Here is a 26592-nt window from a genome sequence, read left to right as displayed (position 1 = left end):
GTTACTGGATTCATGCTAAACCACGGTAAAATTCCCAACATTTAGCGTTACTGTTTCAAATTTTAATTACCTTCACCAAGGAGGTCATGTTTTCACCTGTGTCTGTTTATTGGTTTGTTTGTTGGTTTATTTGTCAGCAGGACTATGCAAAAAATACTCAACCAATTTGTACCTAACTTGGTAGAGGGATGGCGCATGGGCCAGGGAAGAACCCATTAAATTTTGAGGCAGATCCAGATCATTTATTATGAATTAGGAATTTAATATGAATTTTTTTTTCTGCATCTCATGTATGTTGTTTGACATTGGCATTGACAGAGGTATGCACTCTACTGAGTGCCATGCTAGTTTTCATTAAAACTTGATTAATGGCGTGATTATCACGCTATGAAAAACTAAGTGAATACTGTCCAGCATCAACCAAAATTATCAACTGCCTCCAACATAGGCACAGTATGCAAAGTGGGTTTATTTAGCATCATTGAAAACATGGCGAAAGGCAGTGATAGTGCTCCAGAGATTTTTCAGCCTTTTAAGATGACTAAGACGGAAGTGTTGTTGTATTTTTTTAGGTTTCAGTAAACCCATTGCAACCAACCCCAAGGTTTGGGGTAAGTATTGGACAATTACAAGGGTCGTTAAATTCTATTAGCAAAAATGTATGCAGATTGGACTTCAACCTAAGATGAGTTTGAAAAACTAGGTTTCGCATATTTTTCAGCTTTCTAAAAGCGCCACATAGTGGCCTATATGCACTTAAATTTTGTACATTAGCTCATTGTAGCACAGCAAACTACTGGCCCAAGTTTCGTATTAATTGGACAGATCTTTTTTTAAAGATACTGCACTTACAGTCTACGAGTAGTTCTGAAAAATAACTTTAGCATATATCATGATTTTACAACAAAAGTTTCATTTGGTGGCTGAGTGGCACCAAAATTTGCACAGAGCCCTAGTGGGGCAGGTCAAAATACTGGACCAAATTTTGTGATTATAAGAGAAATATTTGCCAAGATATGCAACATTTCCTGTTTTGACTGCAACCTACAGGAAGTTGCTTCTATGTACCTTGAGCATTTTTTTGATTATCAAAATTCTTTTAATAACTATTGATCAAGAGAGTGTCCATAGAATCTATGTTCAAAATTTCATGCAGATCGGACTCACAGCCTAGGAGGAGTTTGAAAAAGTAGGTTTCACATATTTTGTAATTTTGGGGAAAAAATAAATGTGGAAATAGGTGTCGCCTATATAACAAAATTCAGCTGTATTTAGGGAACGCATAAATGTAAGGGTTTTTTAAAGTACGATCTACAATATGGGAGTTACTGGCCAAAACATGCCTACCTTGATAATAGTACCACCTGTGGGTGGACATGTGTCCAATTAAGTGTCTGACATGTTTCCTCCATTTTACACCTCCCCTGTTTGGTGCGTATCCAGGATAGCTGGCAGCTGTTGAAGTTGACAGCTGCTGCAGCTGTCTTGTAGCTTCTGTCTTGTAGCTGCTTGCACCTGCTTCATCAATAACTGTCTACACGGTGGTGCTATCGCAACGATTTTTGACTATATGAAGCATTTCTCCGTGGGCCAGCAGTCTGCCAAATTTCAATAGTGTAGCCTTATAGATTTCTAGATATTGGTGATTTTTGCATTCCTCATTAAAAAATGAATTACTCATTCAATTATAAAAGATATCATCAAGCTGTTTACAAGCTAATATGGCCTTGTCATACTTGACACTTTAAAGGTGGAACCATGTTGCGATTTGTATTAAGCAAATGAGGTTTTTCACTATAGCGCCTGCTAGTGGTGAAACTGCATTGATTTTGGCTGTCTTTTTTATGGTTGCAATCTGTATACTACCTTGAGCAGAATTTGATTGCAATTGGATGAAGCATTCAAGAATTATAGCAGGCTGAACTGATTAACAAGTTTGGTGAGGCTTGGATGAAGGATGTAGGATAGAGAGTCAAAAGTATGTCTCACAAAAATTAAAAGTGGTGGAAAAAAAATTATGATGCAAATGGTCGCAATCTCTTCATCCACTGAATCGATCAACACCGGAATTTTTCTTGTACATGTGTATATATATTGTGCGTCTCGTCACAGTTGGCTAGTTATTAGTCAAAACATTTTGCAATATTTGTTAGCTGATTTCTCGCGACATTGTGGTGCTATCACTACCATTTTTGAGTATGTGAAGCATTGAAGTGTGGGGAAGCTTTTCACCAAGTTTCAGTCTTGTAGTCTGTATAGTTTTTGAGATCCTCATCATTTTTTGCTCATTCTTCCTAGAAAATCATTAAAAAAAAAACTGCACAATTTCACCTTTCTTGTATGTGACTGTGAGTTTGGAAAAGTGTGAAATATTTTACATCTCTCAACACATGCCCCTCAGTGGATTTAAAATCAGGATCTTTTTTAGAGTCAGTATTTTATTATTCTAAGCACAATTATCAGTGCAGTTACACAAGTGACTGCCACAACATTTGTTTATTTACTAATCTGTAGACTGTATTGTGGACAATGATTGTAGACAGTCATTACATTTAGAAAGACAGAAAACACACACATATATATTACAGGTTTAATACTGACAATGGCAATTAGTCATAATTCTGTTGTTCACTCATTAAACACAAACACCATACACCTGTGTGTGCCAAAGGCAGGTGTATGGTGTTTGTAAATTTGGAAGGTAATGTCCAAACAACTCTGTTACCCAAGCAGGGGATCAAACGCAAACCTCTTGAACCCTGACATGGATTCTTAATTGCAGATGGGTTATCCACTGAGCCAACTCCCTGCTTTGTTGAAAAAAACAGTTTGCCTTAATAATAAAGCTCTCTAGCTGTAAATTTGATATTTTTAGATAGAGCTTGAGTAGCTGAGCCATACATATTTAAAACATGAAAATTACTAAAATGTTTTTTATGGCTTTCACATGGATAGAAGTGGTTTGCCAATTGGTGTGACATTATTTTGTTATTTTAATCTGCATGACTGTAATACTTGAATGTCCCAAGGTCCTTCAATGCAACACAACATAACTTGAATGATACCAGAAGCTCTTACCATCACTTTCGTGTCAACCATTGTTCTTGATAAGTAACCATTTTAAAATGGGTTAGGAAAATAATGGTAAAAATAATTAATTCTGAGAAACATTTGGTTTTAAAATTAATTTGTGTATTATGCTGCTGTAAAAAACATCTCAGTATATTGAGAAGCAGCAGTATTTCTCGTAAAAAGCAGTGTATCATTCGTTCTTTTCATATTCACTTGTTCAAAATCTGAATCCTCCCTTTTTAAAGATTTCCTTACTATCAAAGTTATCCAGTGGTAGTTGTCAAAAAACCCATAGTAGAAAGCAAAAAGGAGCTGTTAATAGTGAATTCAGCAAACTTCATTCTCCAAAGTGTAAACTAGTATAAAAAGGGGCTCATGTTGCTGCTCACAGTCTAATTTGCTGTATTCATGTCAACGTTATACTTCCAGTTTCTTGTAAAGGTTTACACACAAGTGAAGACTTTCAACATGACATTTTGCAGATTACTTTAGTAAACAAAAAAAAACTCATATTGATGATTAAGCTCATATTATAATAAGAAGAAATATGGATATAGATTAATTTTTGTAACTTAAGAAAAATGAAACTTAAGACAAATCTAACTTTAGAAAACTTAATGTATAACATAACGAATGTTCTATTACTTTACAATGGTAACTTAAGAAAACTAAAAAAAAAAAATTTCAGATATTTTTATGTGTCCATTTAAAATTATATGTAAGGAGAAAGTTAAGGGACAATTAAATTAACATAACAAGTTGAAATGTGCAAATGCCCTGACCGGTGAGTCCCTAGATTGACTCCCAGCCGGCCGCAGCAATTGCTGCATGTCATTGCCCTGCTCTCTTTCCCTGCATTTCCTCTCTGTCTTTGCTGCGGATATCAAATAAAGACACAAAATGCCTGAAAAATAATAATGATATTACACAACATATACTGTACCACTTAGCTTTATGTGAAAACATTTAAGACCTTATTTAATTCCTCAATACAATTTAATTTCATACCCAACTGTTGTCAGTTAGTCAGGCACATGTACAGCCACAATGACTAATTGTCATTAAAAGATGTCTGTCTTTTCAGATGACATTTTGCTGGTTGGTGAGAAGTTTTAGAGGAAGAGATGCCTTTTCAGCTGGTGCCTTCGCTCATGATGTTATACAGGTTCTGAGAGTGTGTATGTAAGAGCAAACCTGTGAATGTCCTATTTCATCCCAATTGCAGTTCTGTGGGCTTATGTAGGGTAGTTTTTATTTTTATTTTTTTGATAAAAAATACATTAATTTAATTAATATTTTTTAATTCATATTTGGTTATATATTTAGTACTTTATTCTTTTTGTAATGCTACTGTGCATATCCTCTTTGTTTTTGGATTTTCCTTGGGAAGGTGCTGAGAGCACATAAGTAAAAGAAACCCTGTGAATGTCCTATTTCTTCACAATTGCAGTTGCTGTTGCTATGGGTTGGCAAGTGAACCAGAGACATTCCTGGGAAGTGTGTCCGCTACAAAAATTAATGCTGTGACCCTCAGACTGGTCAGTTGGACCTGACCACCGTCGTTGCTACCATATGAGCCATAAAAGGATTTAATGACTCTTTGCCTGGCCAGCTGGGGTTCAGCAACGGAAGCTGTTGCGGTGCCTGCCACTACATGGATTACCTGGTGTTGTCGAGTGGTTGGAGGGAGCTGACCACCACTTTGTGCTGACTCTTTGTCTGGATGTCAGGAACGGTCTTTGGTTGTTGCTTTGCTATGGTGTCCTCATCATTGGTCTGGCTGTCTTTTGAGAGACTTTATCCTTTTTAGTGATTAAAGAGACTATCCAGTTATTAAGTTCATGTTACAGATGTCTGGATGCTTGTGCTAGGGAGGTGCCCCGGGTCACTTTTGTTTGTTTGTTGTTGTCTCATTCTTCTGAACTGTACTACTAATTGTGCTGTGATTTTGGAGTATGATAGTAGTATGGAGTCATTTAATGTGCATAAGGTGGGGATGCCTGGTGATGCAAATCTGAGTGTGGAAAGGTGTATGAGTGTTTTGATGTACACTTTTCTCTGAGGGTCGTCACCAAACAGTCAAGCTATGTCACAACCATGCTATTGTAGAGGTCATGAATAGGATCCTGATGTGAAAGGGGTAGACATGAGAGACTCAGTGATGATGTGGTCAGGCTCCTGCCGTTCACTCAGCGGATATAACTGGTTTTCCAGCAAACATAACGTCACTGATTTCATTGTTGTCTGTGGTGTACTCAGGCACCATTTTGGAGACACTGTGCACTCTGTACTACCACTAGCTGATTTTTACGCAGTGCAGCTTCGTCTGGGGGAGAGCCCCAAAGACTACAGGATTAGACTCAACACTGCAGCTGAAAAGACGGAACAGTGCTTGTCAGTAAAGGCAAGCCTACCCTCTATTTGAGTCATAATGTAGCCATAATGTTTATTCAAAACTGCCCTGATAAAGGTATGTCTCTGATCTTTAAAACAAAACCATGTTTTAAATATTCTATCCAGAAAGTGCAGGAACACCAGGATAATCACAGAAAGGTGCAGACATTTTGTGGGAGCCAAATGTCGTTGCAGGGAGAGGTAGTATCGGGACTGCACCAGACCATGTCCCCCCTAGTGATGACTAGGGGGAACATGCAAAATGGATATGCAAAATTGAGTTTTAAGTTTACTAGAGCAAACCTTGTCTAGTAATAATCAGTCAGCCAACATTTCACCTCAGAACAAAATATGCAGACACACTCACAACTGTTTGTCTGTGGCAGTTCTGATCACAGCACTAGTGCACACAGCAGGATGGACAAATTGTGTTTCAGATGTTACTCACCAGGCCATATTGGTGCTAACTGTACCCAGTCAGTTCTTACACAGTCTCCAAACATGACTCGAGTCCCTCACACCCGCCAGGGTAAGTGAATAGTTCCTTGTTGGTGGAGGGCTAGTTGGTTTTTCTTCCATTTAAGATGATATTCCATCTGTTTTTTCTTCTCTTTGTGATTTAGCCCCACTAGACAAAACAGTGATTTTTCAGAGCACATTGAACGTAGGCAAACGTGACAATTTGTTCTTCACTACTGTGTGAGCACGGGACAAAGTCAAGCTTCAAGGGATGTTGGATAGTGGGTCACCTATCAGTGCGCAAATGTTTTTCCTCAGCTGAGGGAGGCAGGAGTTGTGAGGGGTGATTTAATCCCCTATGGACATTGTTCTCATTGGTTGTGGTGGGAAGCAGACAGAGACCCGGGGGAATTTGTGAAATGACACTCAGACTGACTCTGACTACCTTTTCCCAGTTTCTATTTTTCACAGATAGGTGGATGAGCTGGTTTTGGGCACTAACCTGCTTAAACCAATCATCAAGAGGTTTAAAGCTAATAAGGCCTATTGGCGTATCTTGGGCAAGCCTGATTCATCACAGTGGCAGGAGGCTAGTGAGCTCATTTGTTTTTTGGCTAAACTGGAAAGGTGGAGGTGGGACAAGATTCCAGATAGAGTGGGGACAGTTAGGCTAAAGAAAGCAGTAACACTGAAGCCTATGAGTGAACATGTGGTGTGGGCCTGCCTTCCTCCTCGTACTAAACTCTCGGTTGATAGTACTTTGGTTGTAGATCCAAGCATATCACATTGTGTGTGATACTATCAACATACTGGTTGGCAGATTAGTGACTTCTTTGTGGGGAGATGGATGGATTCCTGTGATGATAATCAACCTAACAGCATCCAAATTCAAGTTAGGGAGAAATGCGAAAGTTGCTACTGTTTCTTTGTGCATTGCATTGGAGGATTTGGAGGATGGTATCGAACAAACAGTCCACCAAGATTTGGGAAAGGTCAGTGGCAGCTGCCATGGCAGTTTGAAAGCACAGAGTTTTGTAAGTGGCAGTGTGGCAAGTCTGTATTCTAGGCTAAGGGACTTGGGACTTCAGGAGTTGTCAGTGGATGACTGTGAGGTATCCCCAGCCTGGAAAGAGAAAGTGACTGATCTGATGTTTTCAAGAGCTTGTGAGAACATAATCAGAGGCTCTCACCAGGTAAGTGTAAGTTCTTGCGGAGATCTGTGAAATCTTTGGGGCACATGGATTCCCAGGAGGGGATAGCAACTGATCCTGATAAGGTGCAGAGAACCTTTTGTGAGGCAAAGAGTAATGCATGGGTTGACAAGAATTCCCTATGAAGTGTTATTGAAGGAGGCTAGTGGTGTTTCCGTGCCTCATATGTAGGGTATGTTTTGTCTTTCCTGTGAGAAGCCAGGATTGGGGATGCATTTTCTGCCTATCTCAAGTTCTTCCAGAGTTTGTGTGGGTGAGGATGGTGTGGGTAAGATATCAGGGGACAAAGTGTCTACTGTGTTCGATGTCATTAGGACTATGGTGTGTCAGTGAGGGCTTTCTCTCATGTTCAGCAGCTACAGCAGGTGGCATCGATGTGTCAGACCCTATTGCCTGTTTTTTCTCACCAGGAATTGCGTGAGGTACAGTCTCAGGACCCTGTTTTGAGCAGAGTGTGTTCCTTTGTAGCCTGAGGCCACTGTCTGTCTCATAGGAAGAGAATTCATGAGTCTGAGGAGACTAACAGAACATTGAGGCAGTGGGGAAAACTCACAACCCAACTGGATGTCCTTTATTGTGTTTCTAAGCATCCAGTGAGCAAAAAGAAACTTTTCCAGTATGTTGTTCTAGTTGCTCTGAAGAGTAGAGTTCTGAGGGGTGTGTATGACGAAGCAGGCCATCAGGTGAAGCATCGCACTTTATGTTTTTCCTGGGATACGGTGACTGATGATGATAAGTTGTATTTGGTTAACTGTGGGAGGTGTGTGTTGAGCAAGGCTCCAGAGCCAGAGGCCAGAGCTCCACTCTTGACCATTATCACTACTGCACCTCTGGAGTTAGTATGTCTGGATTTTGTTCAGCAGAGGATGCTAACAAGTTAGTTAATGTTTTGGTAGTTACTGATCACTTTACCAGGCTAACCTGTGCCTTTCCCTGTCCAAACCAGACTACTAAGACGGTTCCTTGGGTGCTGTGGAATTTCTTTTCTGTGTTTGACTTGTTTGGCTGATGTGCTGACATAAGCGTATTGTGTCCTTTCCAGTTGCTGGCATTTCTGTCTTACTGGTAGGGAGTTTTGCTGCTCTGCCTGTACCAGTTAATTTTGCTATTTTTCTTTATACAGTGGCTAATTACCCACTGTACATTTAAACCTACACTAGTTCTTCTCAAGTACTCTTAGCTCTCTCCTTCTTTCTGCAATCTTCTCTCTACTTGACAGTTGTATACATCCTATTCAGATCTGCTTGTTACTTTAGCTTAGCAGTTAGCAATGGCTACTCCCTCTCTCTCTGAATCTCCTGCTCTCTACAACACCGGGGACCATAGCCAAATGTATTCCTGGGGCCAGAGCGGGCGATATTTAATCCTATTTAAAACTGCTCGATAAGGATAAACGCAAATATATTAAGATTGTTATTCACATCGGCGGTAACACTCGATTATACCAATCGGAGGTCACAAAAATTAATTTTGAATCGATGTGTACACATGCAAAGACCATGTCAGACTCCATCATTTTCTCTGGGCCACTGTCTAATCTGACCAGCGATGACATGTTTAGCCGCATGTCATTATTCCACCAATGGCTGTCGAGGTGGTGTCCAGCGAAGTGGGCTTTGTAGATAATCATTGGACTTTCTGGGGAGGAACTGGTCTGATTATACACCCCACGTTGGATGGAGAAGCTCTCATATCTAGAAATCTGACTGAGTTTATTAGTAAACCAAAACCATGACAACCCAGAGCTGAGACCAGGAGACAGAGTTGCAGTCCTACATGCTTTTCTGTTCTTCCAATACAGCAGTTACCAAACCAAAACCCTGCAAACTGTTTGCCCCATGACCACCTAAATAAATTAACTCAAAAATAAACAGAACAGGAGTTCTACATAAAAACCTAATAAAACAATTAAGACCAGCACAGCAAAAGTACAACAAAATAGGAGAATTAAGACTCACAAATATTAGATCATTCCCATCTAAAGCTATATAATAATCGATCTAATATCAGATCATCATATTGATTTATTTTGTCTTACTGAAACCTGGCTTTGTCATGATGAATATGTTAGCTTAAATGAATCCACTCCTCCTGTTCATATTAATACTCACATTCCTTGAGCCATTTTCAACGCTTATTTATCAACCCTAAACCAAACTCATTCGAAAGCCTGCTTCTTAGTCTTACACACTGAACCCGGAAAACAATACAGCCTGTTCTATTTGTTACAGTGTACCACACTCCTGGCCGGTACTCTGAATTTTTATCTGAATACTCGAGTTTTTTTTATCAAGCTTAGTCCTTAGTACAGATAAAGTAATTATAGTAAGTTATTTAATTATTCATGTGAACATTGATAATGATAGCCTTAGCCACTGCATTTATCTCATTATTAGACTCAATTGGCTTTGCTCAGAGAGTAAATAAACCCACACACTGTTTTAACCACACCCTCGACCTTGAATTGAATTATTTGGATTCTCAGCACTTCCTCATTCAGACCAAGGAGCATAGTTTAAAAGTTCTCTCATAGCCGAGCTCCTACATTTGGCGGAGGTCAAAAAGTCTCATAAGACCCTGAATCACCCTATGGGTAATTGTCAGGCCGAATGCTTTAACCGCACTCTGGGTAACATGATCTTTGAGCTTTATCACTGTCTTCAAAAGGAAAATGGCCTCAGTTGCTGAACACACCGACTTTTGTGTACAACTGTACCATTCATGAAACCACAGGGTTTCCACCCTGCTTTCTGATGTTTGGCTGCACTCCTCGCCTGCTTGTCGATGTGATGTTTAAGAGTGTTCTCTTAGATGGAGAGTGAGTCGGTGTTGACAAGTATTTTCAATCTCTCGGGAGGAACTTGAGGGAAGAAACGACACTAGCCCAGGGACATTACACTAGCTCAGTAAACAACAAGTCAAGCAAGCCGAAGTCTATAATTGAGAGATAAAAGGCTCCTCTATTGAATTGTTGTTGTGGGCAAAGATGATGAACTTTGCACATATAACTTCCAACATCATGCCTGTTAATTTCCTGTTAGTTTTCTGTCCCCAGTGCTAGCCAGAATCAAGATACTGGGGGTATGTTGGGCCAGTTGGAGCAGAGTGATGTTCGGACTGCCCGTTTGGTATCTGAACTTTTTGAGTCCCAAATTGATGATGACGCTGTCAGCAGGCTTTCAACATGTGGAACAGATGTGGGGGAAAGTGCTGAGCTACAAGTTCATTTGGACACAGGTTCAGTTCAATCAAGTTTAGGCAATGTCAGCCGTCTGTCCAGTTATTTGAAACTCATTGCATTTGAATCCTGTGTCATTGTTATTGACTTCACACGCTCGGCTGGAACATCGTTTGTGGAATCTGCAAGAGAGGCTCAGGCTGTGGCCACTCTGCGGGTGAGGGTTGCTGTGGAATCTCCAAGAGATGGACTCTGCACCAGAATAGGTAGAATAGTTAGGCCAGTAAATAGACTTATTCAGACTACTAGGTTGTTCAATAAACAGTAGTTTCTCTTTGAGGGTAACTATATTTTTCTCTTTTCTTATGTATTTCTTTTGTGTTATTATGCAATAGGAATTTTTCTTGTATGTTACAGCTGTGTATTATTATTGGTACTGTGTGTTCCATAGCCTTGAAATATGTATAGGGTATATCTTCCTGTGGTTGAGCGTGTGACTGATCACCTCAGTTTTCATGAGGTGTCAGTATGTTCTTTTCAAAAACTGTGTACACTAGAATACTGGGTTTCATGACAGGGCTAGATGCCTTCATAAAAAGGGAAGTACTGGAAGTTTTCATTGTAAGTATTGTGAGCATTTTCTTTTCCAAACTGCACTTGCCACAACTACCTGTGCTTTTCCTTCCTCTTTGTTTTAGGATTTTACACTTTTATGCTAGTGTAGCAACTTTGTTATGTTTTTAAGTAGCAGTCTGCCCTGAAGAAGTAGCTCTGCTTAGATGGTGAATTATAACCTCTTGTCCTGTAAGTGACCATCACCCCTACAAGAATCCGTGTTCGGTGGAGAAAACTTACAAATAACACCTTTAACTAACTGAACATTTTAGGCCAGTAAATTTTTATTCAAGGTTCTCACACTTGAGGGTCAGTGAGTAGTATGAGTAAGTTAATGACATACAGTTTAATGCAAAAGAGAAAATAAGTAAATACCACCCCTGCAGGAAACAGAAATTAAAAATAAGCTTTTTTTCATGTGTTACTTTTTATTTCATGAATTTAAAAAACAGGAAAAAAAATTAAACAGTAATTGTGGTATGTGCAAATGTTTGGGCAAGTCAGTATTTAGTAACAAAATATGTTATTTGGATACAACTGTTTTTGTCTCTACTTTGCCAACAAACCCACAAACTGTGAAATGAGACATCCCAGTCTTTTTTTTGTGTGGACTCCCTATGTCAGAAAATGTGATATGGCATTTAGATTTGCCTCCCCTCCTACGTAGAGGTCAGCTTCATTTTAGTTTTATCGCCCTCAACCCATGGCTTTAGAAATACCTTGTGAAGTTTTGCCATTTTTTATTCATCTATATGTGTTTACTAATCACTTGGTGCCTGACTATTTTACCAACCTGGGTCAGTACATGGTAGGACTGCCAACAATTTTTCTCAAAGAGGGATCAATACCAACTGTCTGTGGTAAGGCTGCAGACAAAGGGGATGTATTTAAAAAATATTAATGGCATTTGTTTGTTTTACCATTTAGCTGTACTAATATATTAGATGTAGTTTTCTCTAACATTACTTACTTTATGTGCTGCAGGATCTACAGTAAGGTTAACAGTACATGATTATTTTGTTCGCTGAATGTCTTGAAGGTTAGCTCCAACTTATCGGCATTCATAAACTAAGTAAGAGTAGAATTAGAGAATGCCTTTAAATTTCCCTACTGTTTATTATTATTATTATTGTCATCATAATTATTGTTATTAATTTAGTTATTAATTTATTTATTTATTGGGCTGCTGATTTAAGAAAGATTCACAAGAAATGTATGACTTGGCGTGATTCATGGAGGCCATTTCAACCCTAGTGACTTCGAGCATGTAGTTATAGCCATTGTGCAGTTAAAATGTGGTTCACTTATAAAACCAGAGGATAACAACGTTAGCTTATTGCTCTAGGGGAAAACGCTCTTTATGGCTGTCTGTAATCTGGCAAATGGGCATGATTTACAGTATATACGTATTTAGTGTGCATATCGGTACAAGAACGAGCGTAGAGATTTTCTCAAAGCAAATGTGAGTATAGTATATTTACAGCTGATTAGTGATTGCTAATTCGATTTGGCAAAAACTTGTCTGCTGTGCCACTTGTAGAATTCTACATTTAGGCTTCTTGACTTGAGAGATTAGAAAGTAGCTACTGCTAAAAACACTCAGATGTAGCTCAGGTGTCAGTACAGTCAGTACTGTTTTTCTTGTTTCACCAGTTAGTTTATTCTATCTTTTAAAGTTCTAGGACATGTTTATGGATGCGTGAAGCAAACTTGAAATGAAATTTCAGGATTCAAACTTCTCAAGTTTCAAAGTAACACTGGCCCACTTGCACCACATAGAAACAGTAAAATTCTAATGGACTAACGAATACATATGAAAGTGTTAATTGCATAATTCAAGTTGTATGCCAAGGTTTGGATATGCAGTGTGTATTGCTATTTTTTGATCCACTCGAAAAAAAATGCATGCATTAAGCATTACTGCTCTTGGTCTTTAGGCAAGCAGTTTGCTATGACACACCGTGTGGCCTGCCAGACCAATGCAAATATATGAAAAAGGCAGTTTATTTTTAGAAAAACCAAAAAACTATTATGTTCCAAGAAACTCAAGACCCAAAAGCATAACACAGTCAAAGATGGCGAGTGAAGAAATTTTACTGGAATGTTCAAAATGAAACAAACAAAACCAGGCAGGAAACAGGAAACTAGCAGAAACATTAGATGATATGTGAGAACCATGACAGAACCCAGACGGCTTAAGCGCAATCTCCCAGATGAGCTTGGTCGTCCCAGACCAAGCTCGTGGAAGGTGGGATGGAGCCAAATAGAATGTGGTAGGCGGAGACAGACGGTCGCTGGGTTGATGACCTTTGAGATGGGGAACAGGCCCACAAAACGAGGAGCCAACTTGCAGGGTTCCACCCTCAACGGCAAATCCCTGGTGGGCAGCCACACCCTCTGCCCACCAACACCCTCTGAATTACTGGTGGGCCTGCTCTTTTAACGGAAAGGAACCTCATGGCGGTGCAGAGCGTCTTTCTTGGCCTGCAATTCTCTGGTCGAAGACTCAGTGTCAGCTGGGTCCATGCTGGTCAGATTGTGATATCATGTTCAAAGAAACAACCAACCCAAAAGCACAACAGAGTCAATGTTGGCAGGTAAAGAGTCTTTACTGGAATGTTCAAAGCAACGCAAAAAAACCAGGCAAGCAACAGTACAAAGGGGTGGCAGGCAGAGTCGTAGTCGAACAGGCAGGCAAACAGTCAGGAAAAGGAATCAGGCAGATATGCAAACAAAGGTATGTTGGCAAAGAGCACATAGACAATCTGCGAACTGGTGACTGGAAACAGGGAGGTACAGGCCCCGTTCAGACCTGGCATTAACATGTGTCTTGGGTGCTCCGATTCTTTAAGAGTGTGAACACAAATGTGTCCTGGGCCACAATAACGGACCACCTACTCAACTGACATCCTCATCCCACTCTGTCATAGTTGGACTGGTTAAAAAGGAGAATGCATTTGGTCTTTTCAAATAGAATTGATGTACGTGTTTATTTGCATATAGAACAGGGAAGTGAGATCCTATCACAAGTGCTCAGTCAAGATTCATGTGGAGATGCATTGTAATGCCAGGTGTGAACTGATCGGATCTTGTGGTTAGATCAACCAAGACAAACGTTAATGCTAGATCTGAACAGGGCCATATATAGGTAAATATATATAGGTAAATGGGAACAGGTGTGTGCAGGGGGCAGAGGGGCCAGCAAGCAGGAGCTGGGCAGAGGGGAGTGGCTGGGTCTGAATACATGAGAGTTAGTGACAATGAAAACATGGAACTGGCAGACATAAATAGAATGTGAGAACCATGAAAAAAACAAAATTACATTATACTACAAATAAAAACAAAGCATAAGTAAGAACATAATGTAATCATTGTCTTCAAATGGCCTTCACAATAAATCAACTTCATGATAATGAAAATGATACAGGCACACCAAGAATAAAGTGTAAAGCAAAAGTGCAACACTGAACTCAACAGGGCTTTCTACAGTGTGAACTGACTGGGATGTTGGACAATTTCACAAAAGTAGTGCATTATGTTTTACTACTTTTGTGTTACGATACAGATGAACTGTCAGTAGTCACCTTTGTCAATGTTTTCTATGACCTTGCCCCATACGTGGATGAGGTTCAACAGATCCTCATCCCTGAGGATCCATGTGCACAGTCTAAAATATCAGAGTAGCAGGAAGTGATAACCAGCTTGGTGTCAATTTTCAGTCAAAGAAGGGTTTTAACCCAATGTGGCTTCCTTGAGCATGGGGAAAAACTCACAGTGTAGCACCACACAGACTGGCAGTACCAGTCTAGTTCTCCGGCCTACAAAGCCCCAGCACCAGCTTATGAAGCTTCTGTAGGCCAAGTGTCTGTAACGGCTGAGCAAAATGGACATGAGAATTAGTCAGTACCTATTTATGCTGTGTCCAGTTTGGTTCCGTGAAACCTCACTGATGACAGTGGTACCATAGCAGGTGTTACAGTCAACAACTTGTGGTACATTCAATAACTTTTGTTAAAAATTTAAAAGAATTTGACATGTAAACCGTCTTGTGTGCTTTTCAGTGTTTGATAAGTGACATGTTAAAAGGTGACAACATGAAAGATCTTAACAACCACAATTAAACAAACTAAAATAAGAAAACAGTCATTTATAGTCCTTTGTACCTTCCTCATATTTACATTAGGAGAGTAATTGACAGTTAATGCATAAAAAATTCTTACTCCTCTGTTCCCCTTACAATTAGATCCATGTACTCTGCACTATAGATGATGAATTAATTCTGTGGTGGGAACACATTCAAGCACACAGGTTTGAAGCCAGGATGATTCACCATGCATAATGCTTGGTTCTTTTTGTAACCAAGTCATGTAACTCTAACCCTTGAAAGGGTAAGTGATAGTTTCATTCAGCAAGTATACATACTTGCTGAATGAATGTGTTACAGGAAGATACCACTGGTAGTATACATACTACCAGTGGTATCTTCCTGTAGAGCTGTGTTTACATAGAGGCCCTAGGTCAAAGGTCCTCAGAGGGTGCCTCAAAGTTTGGAAACGGAAGTTAATGCTTTGTGACTGAAACCATATGTTAGTGACAGTTTTTAGGAAAACAATTGCCTTATGTAAGAGTCGGTGGTCAAGACTGATTTTCAGAGGCTTCACACCCTCTCACAAGCAGATCTGCAGATGCTCGACTTGACGCTGTACATCTTTGTAATAAACCTTTATATGCAATCAAGACGGTGTCAGCGGAGTCTCCTTCATCCTCTTCACATCATCAACACCATCTAATAAACTACACCATAAATACACCTGTGCGAGGAAAGAGATTACAAAAGTGGAAACATGGCAGGTGTAGTTTATTTGACTGTTTTATTATCATTAAGGGCATAGGTAAACAAATGCTACATTTTAGTAATGTTGACTGACATGTACAATGGTTTGAGAGAGTTTGTAAATGTTAAGTATATAATGTTTAAACATTTGAATACTTGTGGTATACTTACATTAGTGTGAATTAAGGCAGACAATCCTACAGCTCTGCTCAGCTAAGTGGCAGGTACCATAGTCATGACAAGACTGCTGACTGTTACCTAAGAAGTTGGAACTTGAATTTGTGCAGCATTTACTGGTGTGACAGGAAGAGCTTAATGGTATCCTGTGGATTTTACTTGTAAAAAAAAATCAAAAGTTATATTACGTTCGGTATTAATCATAAATCCCTCATAAAACATTTGGAAAGCTGATATTTTAAATCCATAATTGTTTGCATCCATGTTTATGAGCTTATAATCTTCCTCTTACCTGACTTGCTGGCTCACTGCAGCACATCTTGGTGTGTTACCTCCACTTGTTGATAAGTGAAATAGTTTGACACCATTTTTAGAATTGTGTATCATATTACCTACGTGTGCATTAGTACATGGGCATCCTCGCACATGTGCACTGGATAAACAAAACGGGGACCCAGTAATAGAAAAACAGCCCCATTGCTCTACAAGAGGTCTAATTAATTATGTTTATAATAATGTCTGTCTTAGTTATAGGTTATTTTTATCAGTTAAGCGCTGCTAGCTAAAAATGTACAACAAACTAAGCAAACTCCCATTTTGTCTATCACTGATTTAATTATTGTCGGAGCTGGAGTTGGAATTATTTATGTGGAGCTTCTACTTTATTATTTGTCACTGTCACAATAAATAGAGATCAACTCCAAAGAGGCTTCCTGGCATTTTCATTACTAACCAACACAATGCAGCGGGACATTGGTACTCACTTTCATCCCTGGAGTTGATAAATGTGGAACAGCACAGTGATGTACGGTTGTTGGAAGAATGAGGTAGTACCGGCAGCAATCATGGCCTCGCAGTGCTGCAGATTTTGCCAGTCTGTGATAAATCCCCACGGTGGAAGTGCATATGCTTGTGGATTCCTATGGATAATCCCTGCAGTGCAATTTGTGATCTGCCTAGGGAAGAGCGGATGGCACAAGGATAGCCTAACACTGCTTTATGTCTAGTCGCCACTAGACATAAATCACACTTTATCCTGCTTCATGCCTCTTTCTGAGCAGCAACCCCAGGTTGGTTGATACCCAGAACTGTTGCCACTTCACAGGCTGCTTTGGCAGCAGTTCCTATAGGAGACATGCTCTGTGCTGATGGGACCTATTCAATATGATCAAGGCAGATTTGAAGTTATGAATGTAACTTGTTGCTTATCCTTGTTGCTCAGACCACCCAGGCGTGTTCAACACAAGAGGCGGAGCCACAAACCTACCCTGCTTTTATAGTGCAGTGATTTCTGCCTCCTGGGGTCATTGACATGACTTTATTTACTTATGGGGTTAATAATAAGTTGAATGAAGACTGTCACTCTATTATACCTAGACTGTGGCGGTTATCCTTTGGTCCCACAGATTTCAGTTGTTTTTCTCTTAGCAAGACAATGCAAAAACAACTTAACATGTGAACATTGAAGTGTATAAACAAAATCTGTTATGCCTGGATTGTTTGGTTAATTTCATAAACTGAAAGGTTTGCCAAGGTAAATCTGGGTAAGATGGCAAATTAATTTATTTACCTAAATAAAAGAGTGTTCGTTTAGCACCCGGAGACCAAAGCCATTTTTAATGTTCCATTGTTTCTGATCCTTCAACCTAAATCACTTGATATTCAGTCTCTCAAAAAAAAAATTCTCAGACATTTCTCCTGTATTGAGACTTGTTTTCTCCATTAGATGCCTTTGAATCTGATGGACACAAACACATCCAATAGTAACCAGCTGCTCTCTGATAACAACAGGTAGGTGGAATGGCACAGAGAGCAGGTGTATCCTGAACACTTAAGAGAGATTTCACTGATGGGAGCAGGTTGTGTGCAGAGAGAATGTGACTGCTTGCTGCTACTGGGAGGTGGAGTCAGGAAGAGTTGATGTTTCTGTGACTTACACAGACATCACAAGGACTAGACAGGGCTCTGACAGTGGGCTTGGAAGGAATAATCAGCTCTGATGATGGTTACTGGGCCTGGCACAGTGACAGGACAGTCATTCACACTCCACACTCCTCTTTCTCTAACAGAGTAGCAGTGTATGTAGACTATCCTGCTGGTCCTTCTACAGTCTCTGACACACTGATCCACCCCCAAACCTTCAACTGCTCATTCACTAAACCTCTCCACCCTGTTGAAAAATTAGGTTTATTCATGTATTCTTTGTATCATGTGTGTCTAATGAAAGGCATGTGACACTTGATTTAACTTATCATGAAAAGTGTTCTATAAATAAAATGTATTCTTCTTACTAATCATTAATGTGAGTAACGTAATAGTCCGAATGATCTGTGAGTGTTTCTGTCTTGATCTTTGTTTTGTAATGTTTAGTATAATTCATCCAAATTTATTCATGTTACACTGACAGCAGGCATTTTAGAGCACATGTAATTACTAAATCTGTGTATATGTGTACTGATGTACTGTAGTACTCTCCCTTTCTATTGAAATGGTGGCTAATTGTGACTGTGATATTCAATAACATGGATCCTCACAGTGGTTCAGGCAGGCACTGAAGTCATGTTACAGTCATATGTTCCATACACCATCCAATCACATGTTCACAACTTAGTCTGCTACATAGTCTATGCAGAACTCCTCAGATTTGTTTCAGAGCATCACATGAGCTACATCATCAAACTAAAATGCATATTGTTGGTGAAAACCTTGAAGTTTGTGTCCTGACCGAACTAAAACCATGAATCCATGGGCACTGATGAAAGTCTGAGGGACTGAAATGTTATATGGCATTAATGTTAATGCTGCGTGAATCACATTTTTGAAACATATTTTAGGTTCTTACTGTGACTGCAGTGAACAGTGATGTCATTTCTGTATCAGTCTGATCTTCATGATTTCTATATAATAATGACTGTATTCATATATGCACTTGAGAGAAGAAAAATAGAAACCGTTGTACCACTTAACTTGTGCAATAAAAACAGCCTTCTCCATTTACAAACATATGAGTTGACAGAATATTAAAAATACTAATATAATGTCATCCAGAACAACAACCCGACAGCGTGCAGCACGTAAAGTCTAAACATCAGCAATCTCTCACACATACTGCGTGTAGTTGGTTTCTCGCTTTTTGTGGGAGCTTAATCAACAGACACATTCTTTTTTCATTTCGGCCATTTGTTGTCACTCAGAAACATTGCATATGATCCCACACATCTATTACTAAGGCAGTGGCTCTCAAACAGCGGGGCGTGCCCCCCTGGGAGGGCATAGAGCACTGCAGGGGGGGCTTTGATGTCCAGAGGAACAATATGGAGTGACACTAAGCTGAATGAATATGATTTATGTAGGGAAAATAAACAAACAAGTTTGCTGATGCTATTGTGCTGACCTTTATTTCACTAAAATTGAACTTGGATCCTTTTTTATAAGTTGCTTCCCCTATCATTTTAATGATTGATAAAAATTGTGGAATGGGAGGGCACTCGGCTTATGGAAGGGGGCATGCCAGAAAAAGTTTGAGAACCACTGTATCAAGGAAAGCAGTCTAACTACTTTTCTATTCATGGTCTTCCTCGCTAGAGGAGGTGTTTATTGTTACTGCCTTGACACTAGTAGAGGTGGTGAAATTGTCCACCTGAAAGCTACATACAGAATATATTCATGATATTTTCAGATTGTTTTTGTCAATCAACTGATTTCAATACATATTTTTTTTTCTTTTTCTGATGACTGTTCCAATATGTTCATGCTGTATGTTTACATGATCCGCAGTAATAATATCAGTGCTGCATTTGCTCACTGTGACCCCTGGAGGGCAGGACTCACTCAGTCATTTCTCTATACCAGTCCTTTAACATCAGTGTTCTCTATGACCAGGATTAACATCAAGATTTAACACTAGTGTGTATATCAGGGGTAACAGTCATTTATATATAACATTCATTTATATATATCTATATAGTGCATATATATAAGTATTATATATCTGTAACGTAATTCTAAACATCCATCTATTTTCTAAATCCACTGTTTAGTGTGGTGGGGCACAAGAATCCCTTTATGCAGTATATGTAGGATGGAGATTTGTGTATGTCTGTGTGTGTATGTTCACTTTTCTGCTAAAACAGAATCAGAATAAAAAAATCCGACTACCCCATTAAAATAACTATAAAGAGTATGGTCTAGACCTGCTCTACATGAAAAGTGCCCTGAGATAACCTCTGTTATGATTTGGCGCTATATAAATAAAATTGAATTGAATTGAATTGAAACAATATTTGATTAGAATTCATGAAGGTCAGGACATTAAGAAACTGATCACCCGATTATTTAAAGCATTATCCAATTAATACACACTCTTCAAATCAAACAACCGATGCTACGCTATGATTGGCCAGCGGGACTGAGCAAACGGTCAATTAAGTTAGAGTTGGCTTTGCGCACCTCTTGAGTTCCTGCAATTCTGTAAAAATCCATACCTCATTTCGCCAAACTTTTTACACCACCAGTGCTGCAAGACCTTGCTGTACATGTCTGTGCAATTTTGTGTTCCTGGTGTTAAAAATGTCAAAAATAGTGTTTTCCAAAAAAGGTTTGTTCCTGTTTTTCTCTGAAAATCCAATTCTTAATTTGTATTGCAGTCTATGGAGCAGTTGAGGGCTCCTATTGTTGCTCAAAGGCTGACTATTCAAAAGCCATAATTTCTATTGCTTAAGTAGTCATATTGTGTGAAAGCACAAAAATTAGTCTACAATTTGATGTATAAATTGTGTGTGAGGAGTAAAAGATGTGTGAGCTACAAGAGCTGAAGTACAAAAATTTTAGAAAAGCTGAATAGCTGACATTTAAAAATCTAGTACTCTAACCTGCTCCCATATACCGCCATTATAAACTCAAAAACTGTTAGAAAAAAATCATAAAACTGTAGAAGATCTGAACACTAGTTTAACAGCTGAAAGTGTTGTGACCTATTTAAAGCTTATATGAAGTCTGTAGCTAAAAGTATCCTGAAGTAGTTGAATTTCAGAGAAGAGAATGTTTTTGGGGGTTTGAACATGCCATCATTCATTTCAATGGCAGAATTTTTTTAGAAAAAGCTAAATATTTTAAAAAGTATAAATAGCAGAAAAAAAGAAAAATAATAGCTGAATAATGATGAGGAACAGAGCATTATGATAGTTGAACGGTTTCTGTAGCTGAACGGATACAGAAGTAGTTAGCAACCGAAACACGTTTGGAATAATAATAGTAATAACTAGAAATTGCATTTCATGAAGAAAATGCAGTGTGAAGGCTGAAAGCTGAAGGAAATTGCTGAAGCAATGCTGATAAATTACTGAAAATGGCTGAAAATGGCTGAAAAAAGCTGATATGCAGAATCAACATTTGTAAGCTGAAAACTGAAAGAAATTCTTGAGGCAATGCTGAAAATGGTTGAACATGTCTGAAAAAAACTAGCTGAAATGTGAAATCATAACTTGGAAGGTGGAAGCTGAAGGAAATTGCAGAATCAATGCTGAAAATAGCTGAAAAAATTTCTGACATGAAGCAGCGAAACAAGGAAAGTGAAAGCTGAAATAAACCGGAAACTGAAAGTTGAAGTAAATTCCTGAAGCAATGCTGAAAATGGCTGAAAAAACAGCTGATATCAACTGAAATGCATTGCTTTGAAAACTTTGAAGATGAAATGTGGAACTTAAACCGGGAGCTGAAGTGCATTAGCTGAAGAAGCTGGGAGCTGAAACATGTTGTTGAAACAGCTGAAAGGCAAAATATATACCGCCAAAGCTGGAAGTAGAAATAAAATGCCTTAAAACTGTGAAAGAAAAAATTAATTGTATTAATAATCAGACAAAACTGCTTCCGGAAACAACTGAAGGTTTGAATTTCTTGACAGTTACAATGGAAAGAAATAGGTCTCAGTTGCAGACGGACAGTCTTAGCCTATCAAATAACTAAAATCGATATAGAATCGAATGACTTTGTTATTGGAACATTATACATTTATAACCAAAACAGAGTTTCTCTTAAATGATGAGTCAAAGTATTACATTTGGAGGCAGTTATTATCAGTGTATCAGTCCATCAATAGAAAATTTACCCCCTGCAAACTTTACATAGTTAGGTATTAATGTTCCATTTCTGTTAGCCATATATGGCATTTTGTTTCCTATATCGGTTCAGCGTTAACTGGATTGTATTAATCAAGATGAATCCTTGTCAATCCCACAGCAAGTGTTCCTTTGTAGGGCAAGAAAAGGTCCCCACTATTCCTTCTCCATCTTAGTGAGGAAAGTCTCAACTTCAAATGCAGTTTAGAGCAGCTTGAATCCTCCTTGCTCTCAGATCAGCAGTTTAGCTGGGTAGCGGTTAGCATATTTAGTGTTTTCTCTTAATGCAATGAATTTCTACTTAACTTGAGTGTTGAGAGGGCTTTGATTGAAATTTATGATTGCCTGCCCCCTGAACGACCATGATTTAGGGAGATAAAATACCGTATTCAGGAAATAAATAAATAAATAAATAGGAGATCTGCACAGAACTACATGATTTTGCAGTGGCAAATATAAAAAGGCCTATTAACATTTAAACAAGATGCATGTTTAAGAATTGAATGAATAATTAAACACATATCACTGGACAAGCATATAAAATGAATAAAAGAGCTTCTTGAAGCAGATATGTTTGGTAGATGATCTGGGTTTTTTTTACTGACACAGGTTGTCCCATCAAACAGGCTGCAGCTGCTGGGCTGCATCACAGCCACTTATCTTCCATGTTCTTCCTCAACGTGCAGTACCCTCTACTAAAGCTGACTGAGGTCACTCTCCTGTTCACATGTCATGGGCAGAGCACCCTCTTGTAAAGAACTCCAGGAGACCTCAGTGTCTGTTGATAATGATGATGATCCTTATCCATGTGGACATCATCTGTGGGATGTGCAGATAGTGGGTCAGGCACTGAGCTCCATATTTCACCAGTACTAATAGAGATGTAGTAGAAGAATGTGTAGTAACAGAACTATGTGCAGTAATAAAAGTAATACTATAATATGTAATATTATGACCCTGGGTCATATTTGTCCTGTTGATATGGCAGATGACTCTCTCCTCCCCTCAATATGTGTGTGTATTGGTAAGGAAACAGGTGTGGCCCTGATATTGGTCCTTCCGAAGGGATTGCTGCCTCTGGATTGGAACAATGGATGACAACAGCTTTTTAAACCCCAGCTATCAGCAATCTGTCCCTCCTTCAACTCTCCCACTTCCAACAATCAGCCAGCATCTACAGAATGGTGACAAATTACAGCATAAACCAATATAAAGTATCTTAGTAAGGTGTTGGGCCACCACAAGTCACCAGAACATCTTCAGTGTGCTTTGGCATAGGTTCTACAATTCTCTGGAAATCTACTGGAGGGATGAAACACCATTCTCCGAAATTAATTGGTGTTTTGATGATGGTGGTGGAGAGCGCTGTCTAACATGTCAGTCCAAAATCTCCCATAGGTATTTAATTTGGTTGAGATCTGGTGACTACAAAGGCCATAGCATATGATTTAAATCATATGCTATGGCCTATGATGGCCATAGGCCATACTCATCACATCTTTCAGTGACACATTTTAGTTCAAATCCTTTAGTTAAACAAAGACCTCATGCATTTTATAGCTTTTTTGTTTTGGGAGTTTTTTTAATCGGCCTAAGATAAGTGTCCACATCCATAAGGAAGTATCTCATTATTGAAATAAAGTATGGAATTGTTCAGAGAGCAGTAGAATAAAATATCATTATCCTCAAAGTATACAATGACAAGGGGTTTTCCGATTTTCAATAAATTTCCCAGTATTGCAGCTGATGGATTAATATTTAAAGACTTGGTTTCTAAAGCTACATTACTTACTGACATAAGATCAGCGACTACTTGAAAAGTACTTTGTCACAGGGGGGGCATCTGTACTTACAGCAAAAAAGACCTCTCTCAAACACACACACACACACACACACACACACACACACACACACACACACACACACACACACACACACACACACACACACACGACTTAAGTTAGTTGTGAGGACACTTGTTGACATAATGCATTCCCTATCCTCTTACCGTTACCTTAACCATCACAAATAAATGCCTGACCCCAGCTCTTACCCTAACATAAATTTAATTCTAACCCTAAGCCTAACCCTAAAACTAAGTCTTAACCATCAAACAGCCCTTTAAAAAATGTGTCAGAAAGTGAGGACCGGCAAAAATGTCCTCACTTTCTCAAAATATCCTCACCCCAAAAACTCAAACTGGTCCTCACAATGTATAGCCATACAAGTAAACAAACTTAACACACAGCGAAGTAAAAAATGTTTACTTCAGCGGCTCTCACACCTGCTTGTAAACGTTGTAAATTTTGATTTGAAAGTTTGTCCGGAAGCTAGTGCCATCTGTGTTGTTCACTCTCTTGACGCAGCTCCGTACGTACCAACGCTGCCATCACTGTACCTGGATGAGAACGTCCTGAAATCCTGCTGTGCTCCCCTGCACCGGAATGGAGCGTGCCAGGCCAGAGATACGACACTGTCATCCCTCAGCTGCAGAAATCCTGCTTGGTCGTTAACTCTGAAGGGCAGCAAAAAACATACAGGTGTCCCACGACTACAGGTTGCTGCCCGGGGAAGAGAGGAGGGGTCTGGCCGCATCTATTGCCTGGATGAATTCATTAAAACGTTAGCATCCAGGTAGCTAGCTGTAGTCCCAGGTACCTAACGTAACCTCGGGGTTTAAACCGAAAATCACGTATGTCAGCTCTCGTTTCTGGTGGACAGTGCTCCACACGAGTCTGCTGATAACGGGGTGATATATCACGTCCGGAGAGGAAGACGGACCTAAAAGGTGCGTGGATGGGTCTAATGTAAGGGTCGGGAGCTAGCGGGCTAGCTTCATGGAAACAGTATAGTCTGCAGAGCGTAGCTTGTCGCTACACACCCTCCTAGGCTAATATGGATGGCCTGATTCCCACTGAGTCTCACGGTGTCTCACATCAGTAAATACAATGAGAACACTGTTTTCCATAGACAGCTAGAGGGCCGACGCGATAATGGAGTCTTTCTTGCAGATAGCTCCCCACTCCCTGGCTATAGTGCTGTCCAGGGTCGGGGCTGGGGAGGCGATGGGGGCTGCCGGGGTATCAGAGAGCGACGAGCTGCCGAGGCACCACACTGGCTATGAGATTTTTGCTGACTTCAAAGCAGAAAATACCCAGCAGCATGTGTGGAACCAACGGATTACCGAAGCAGTGTCCGATACCTTCTTCCTCGGCTGGATAGACGAGCATGTGCTACTGATCCAGGGGAAGGAGGACCACCTGGAGGTGCTGAGGGAGGGATGGATGCGGAGGTCCCTCAATCCGCCTCGGGGATTCACTATCAAATACCTGGGTAAGGCCTCTACACCCAACGGTCTGCTTAGAGTTAGGCCCACTAATTTCCTTGGGCTTGTGCATGTGTTTTTATTGATCCTGTCAGACACTACCTTCTCCATTCAGCACCCAGACATTGATGCTGCTTATCATCATCCTCGTCGTCATCTTAATAGCCTGCTGGACTATTTCTCAATTGCATTCAGACTCTCTTCTAAAACTGATTAGTCAGAAATTCCAGTGGCTTGTGCCAGTAGCATCACAATAGATTACGATTTCTATAAGATTACAGATGTAGTGGATACATTGGCGTCTCTAATTTTCCCAGATAATTTGGTTTAGTTGCTGCTTTTTTTATACATGTTATTTGTGCACCATTGTGCCGGCACATGTTCAGAACTAGACAAGATTTGAACATTAAATGAAGTAATGCATAAATCCAAATGATTTTTCTCTTGTAGATGACCCACAATAAGACATCTGACTATATAGTAACTAGATTGGCAGTATTATACCAATAGCTAGTGACAGAGGAGGAGTTGAAAAAGGCATAAGTTCGACCATTTGCTTTTATCTTTTATTTGATTTAAAAAAAAAAAAAAAAAAAAAAAGGTTACAGACATTTTCAGCCTAACTTGGAATATTAATGTTATAAACTTATGGTAGTTTCACAGAACAGGCAGTACTGGTAAAATGATTTGTTGTTGGGTCCACTAACCGTCATGACTGTACCAGATACTAACAGGCCACAACATACACTGAATTCCTTTATTGTCAACAACAAGAAAGGATGTTGGTCTTACCTGAACCCCTCTTAGCATAACTTACTTCCCGTGGATGCCCCACTCCTTCCCCTGCAGTGTTGCTCAGTCGACTGAGGGGTTGGAGCCGGACCCAGTGTCATCAGCCATCCACTGAACTGGACGTTAGCTTACCTTCATCTATGTTAACAAACAGACTATAGCTGCAACGTTTATTAGATTAATAAATTAATCGTTTGAAAGAAAACATTTGGCAACTATTTTGATAATTTATTGATAATTTTTGTCATTTTCAAGCAAAGGTGCCAAATATTGCTATCTCCAACCTATTAAAGTAGTTCGCAGATCAATTGATAATGAAAATAATCTTTAATTGCAGCCCTAAAATAGACACGGACAGAGACTAAAACAAAATATTTCAGGAGTCAGGGTTAACATTTGTTTTTGTTCAATAAGCGGTA

At 39.5% G+C, this 26592-nt stretch overlaps 1 protein-coding gene across 2 annotated transcripts in view; it reads left to right on the top strand.

Annotated features, from left to right (window-relative positions):
• The first annotated feature begins 24355 nt into the window (after positions 1-24355).
• Positions 24356-26592, top strand: part of LOC120785090 (storkhead-box protein 2-like) — a 102759-nt gene continuing 100522 nt past the window's right edge. The window contains exons 1-2 of one of the 2 annotated variants that reach the window (XM_040119429.1): positions 24356-24844; positions 25068-25389. In XM_040119429.1, coding sequence (XP_039975363.1) covers positions 25122-25389 — 268 coding nt within the window. In that variant the 5' untranslated portion in view covers positions 24356-24844; positions 25068-25121. Of the gene's footprint in view, positions 25390-26592 lie in introns of both variants that reach the window. The other variant, XM_040119428.1, reaches the window with a different exon arrangement.

This window comes from Xiphias gladius, chromosome 23, assembly GCF_016859285.1.
Source record: "Xiphias gladius isolate SHS-SW01 ecotype Sanya breed wild chromosome 23, ASM1685928v1, whole genome shotgun sequence".
Lineage (NCBI taxonomy): Eukaryota > Metazoa > Chordata > Actinopteri > Istiophoriformes > Xiphiidae > Xiphias > Xiphias gladius.
This window is presented reverse-complemented; position numbering and strand designations above follow the sequence as displayed.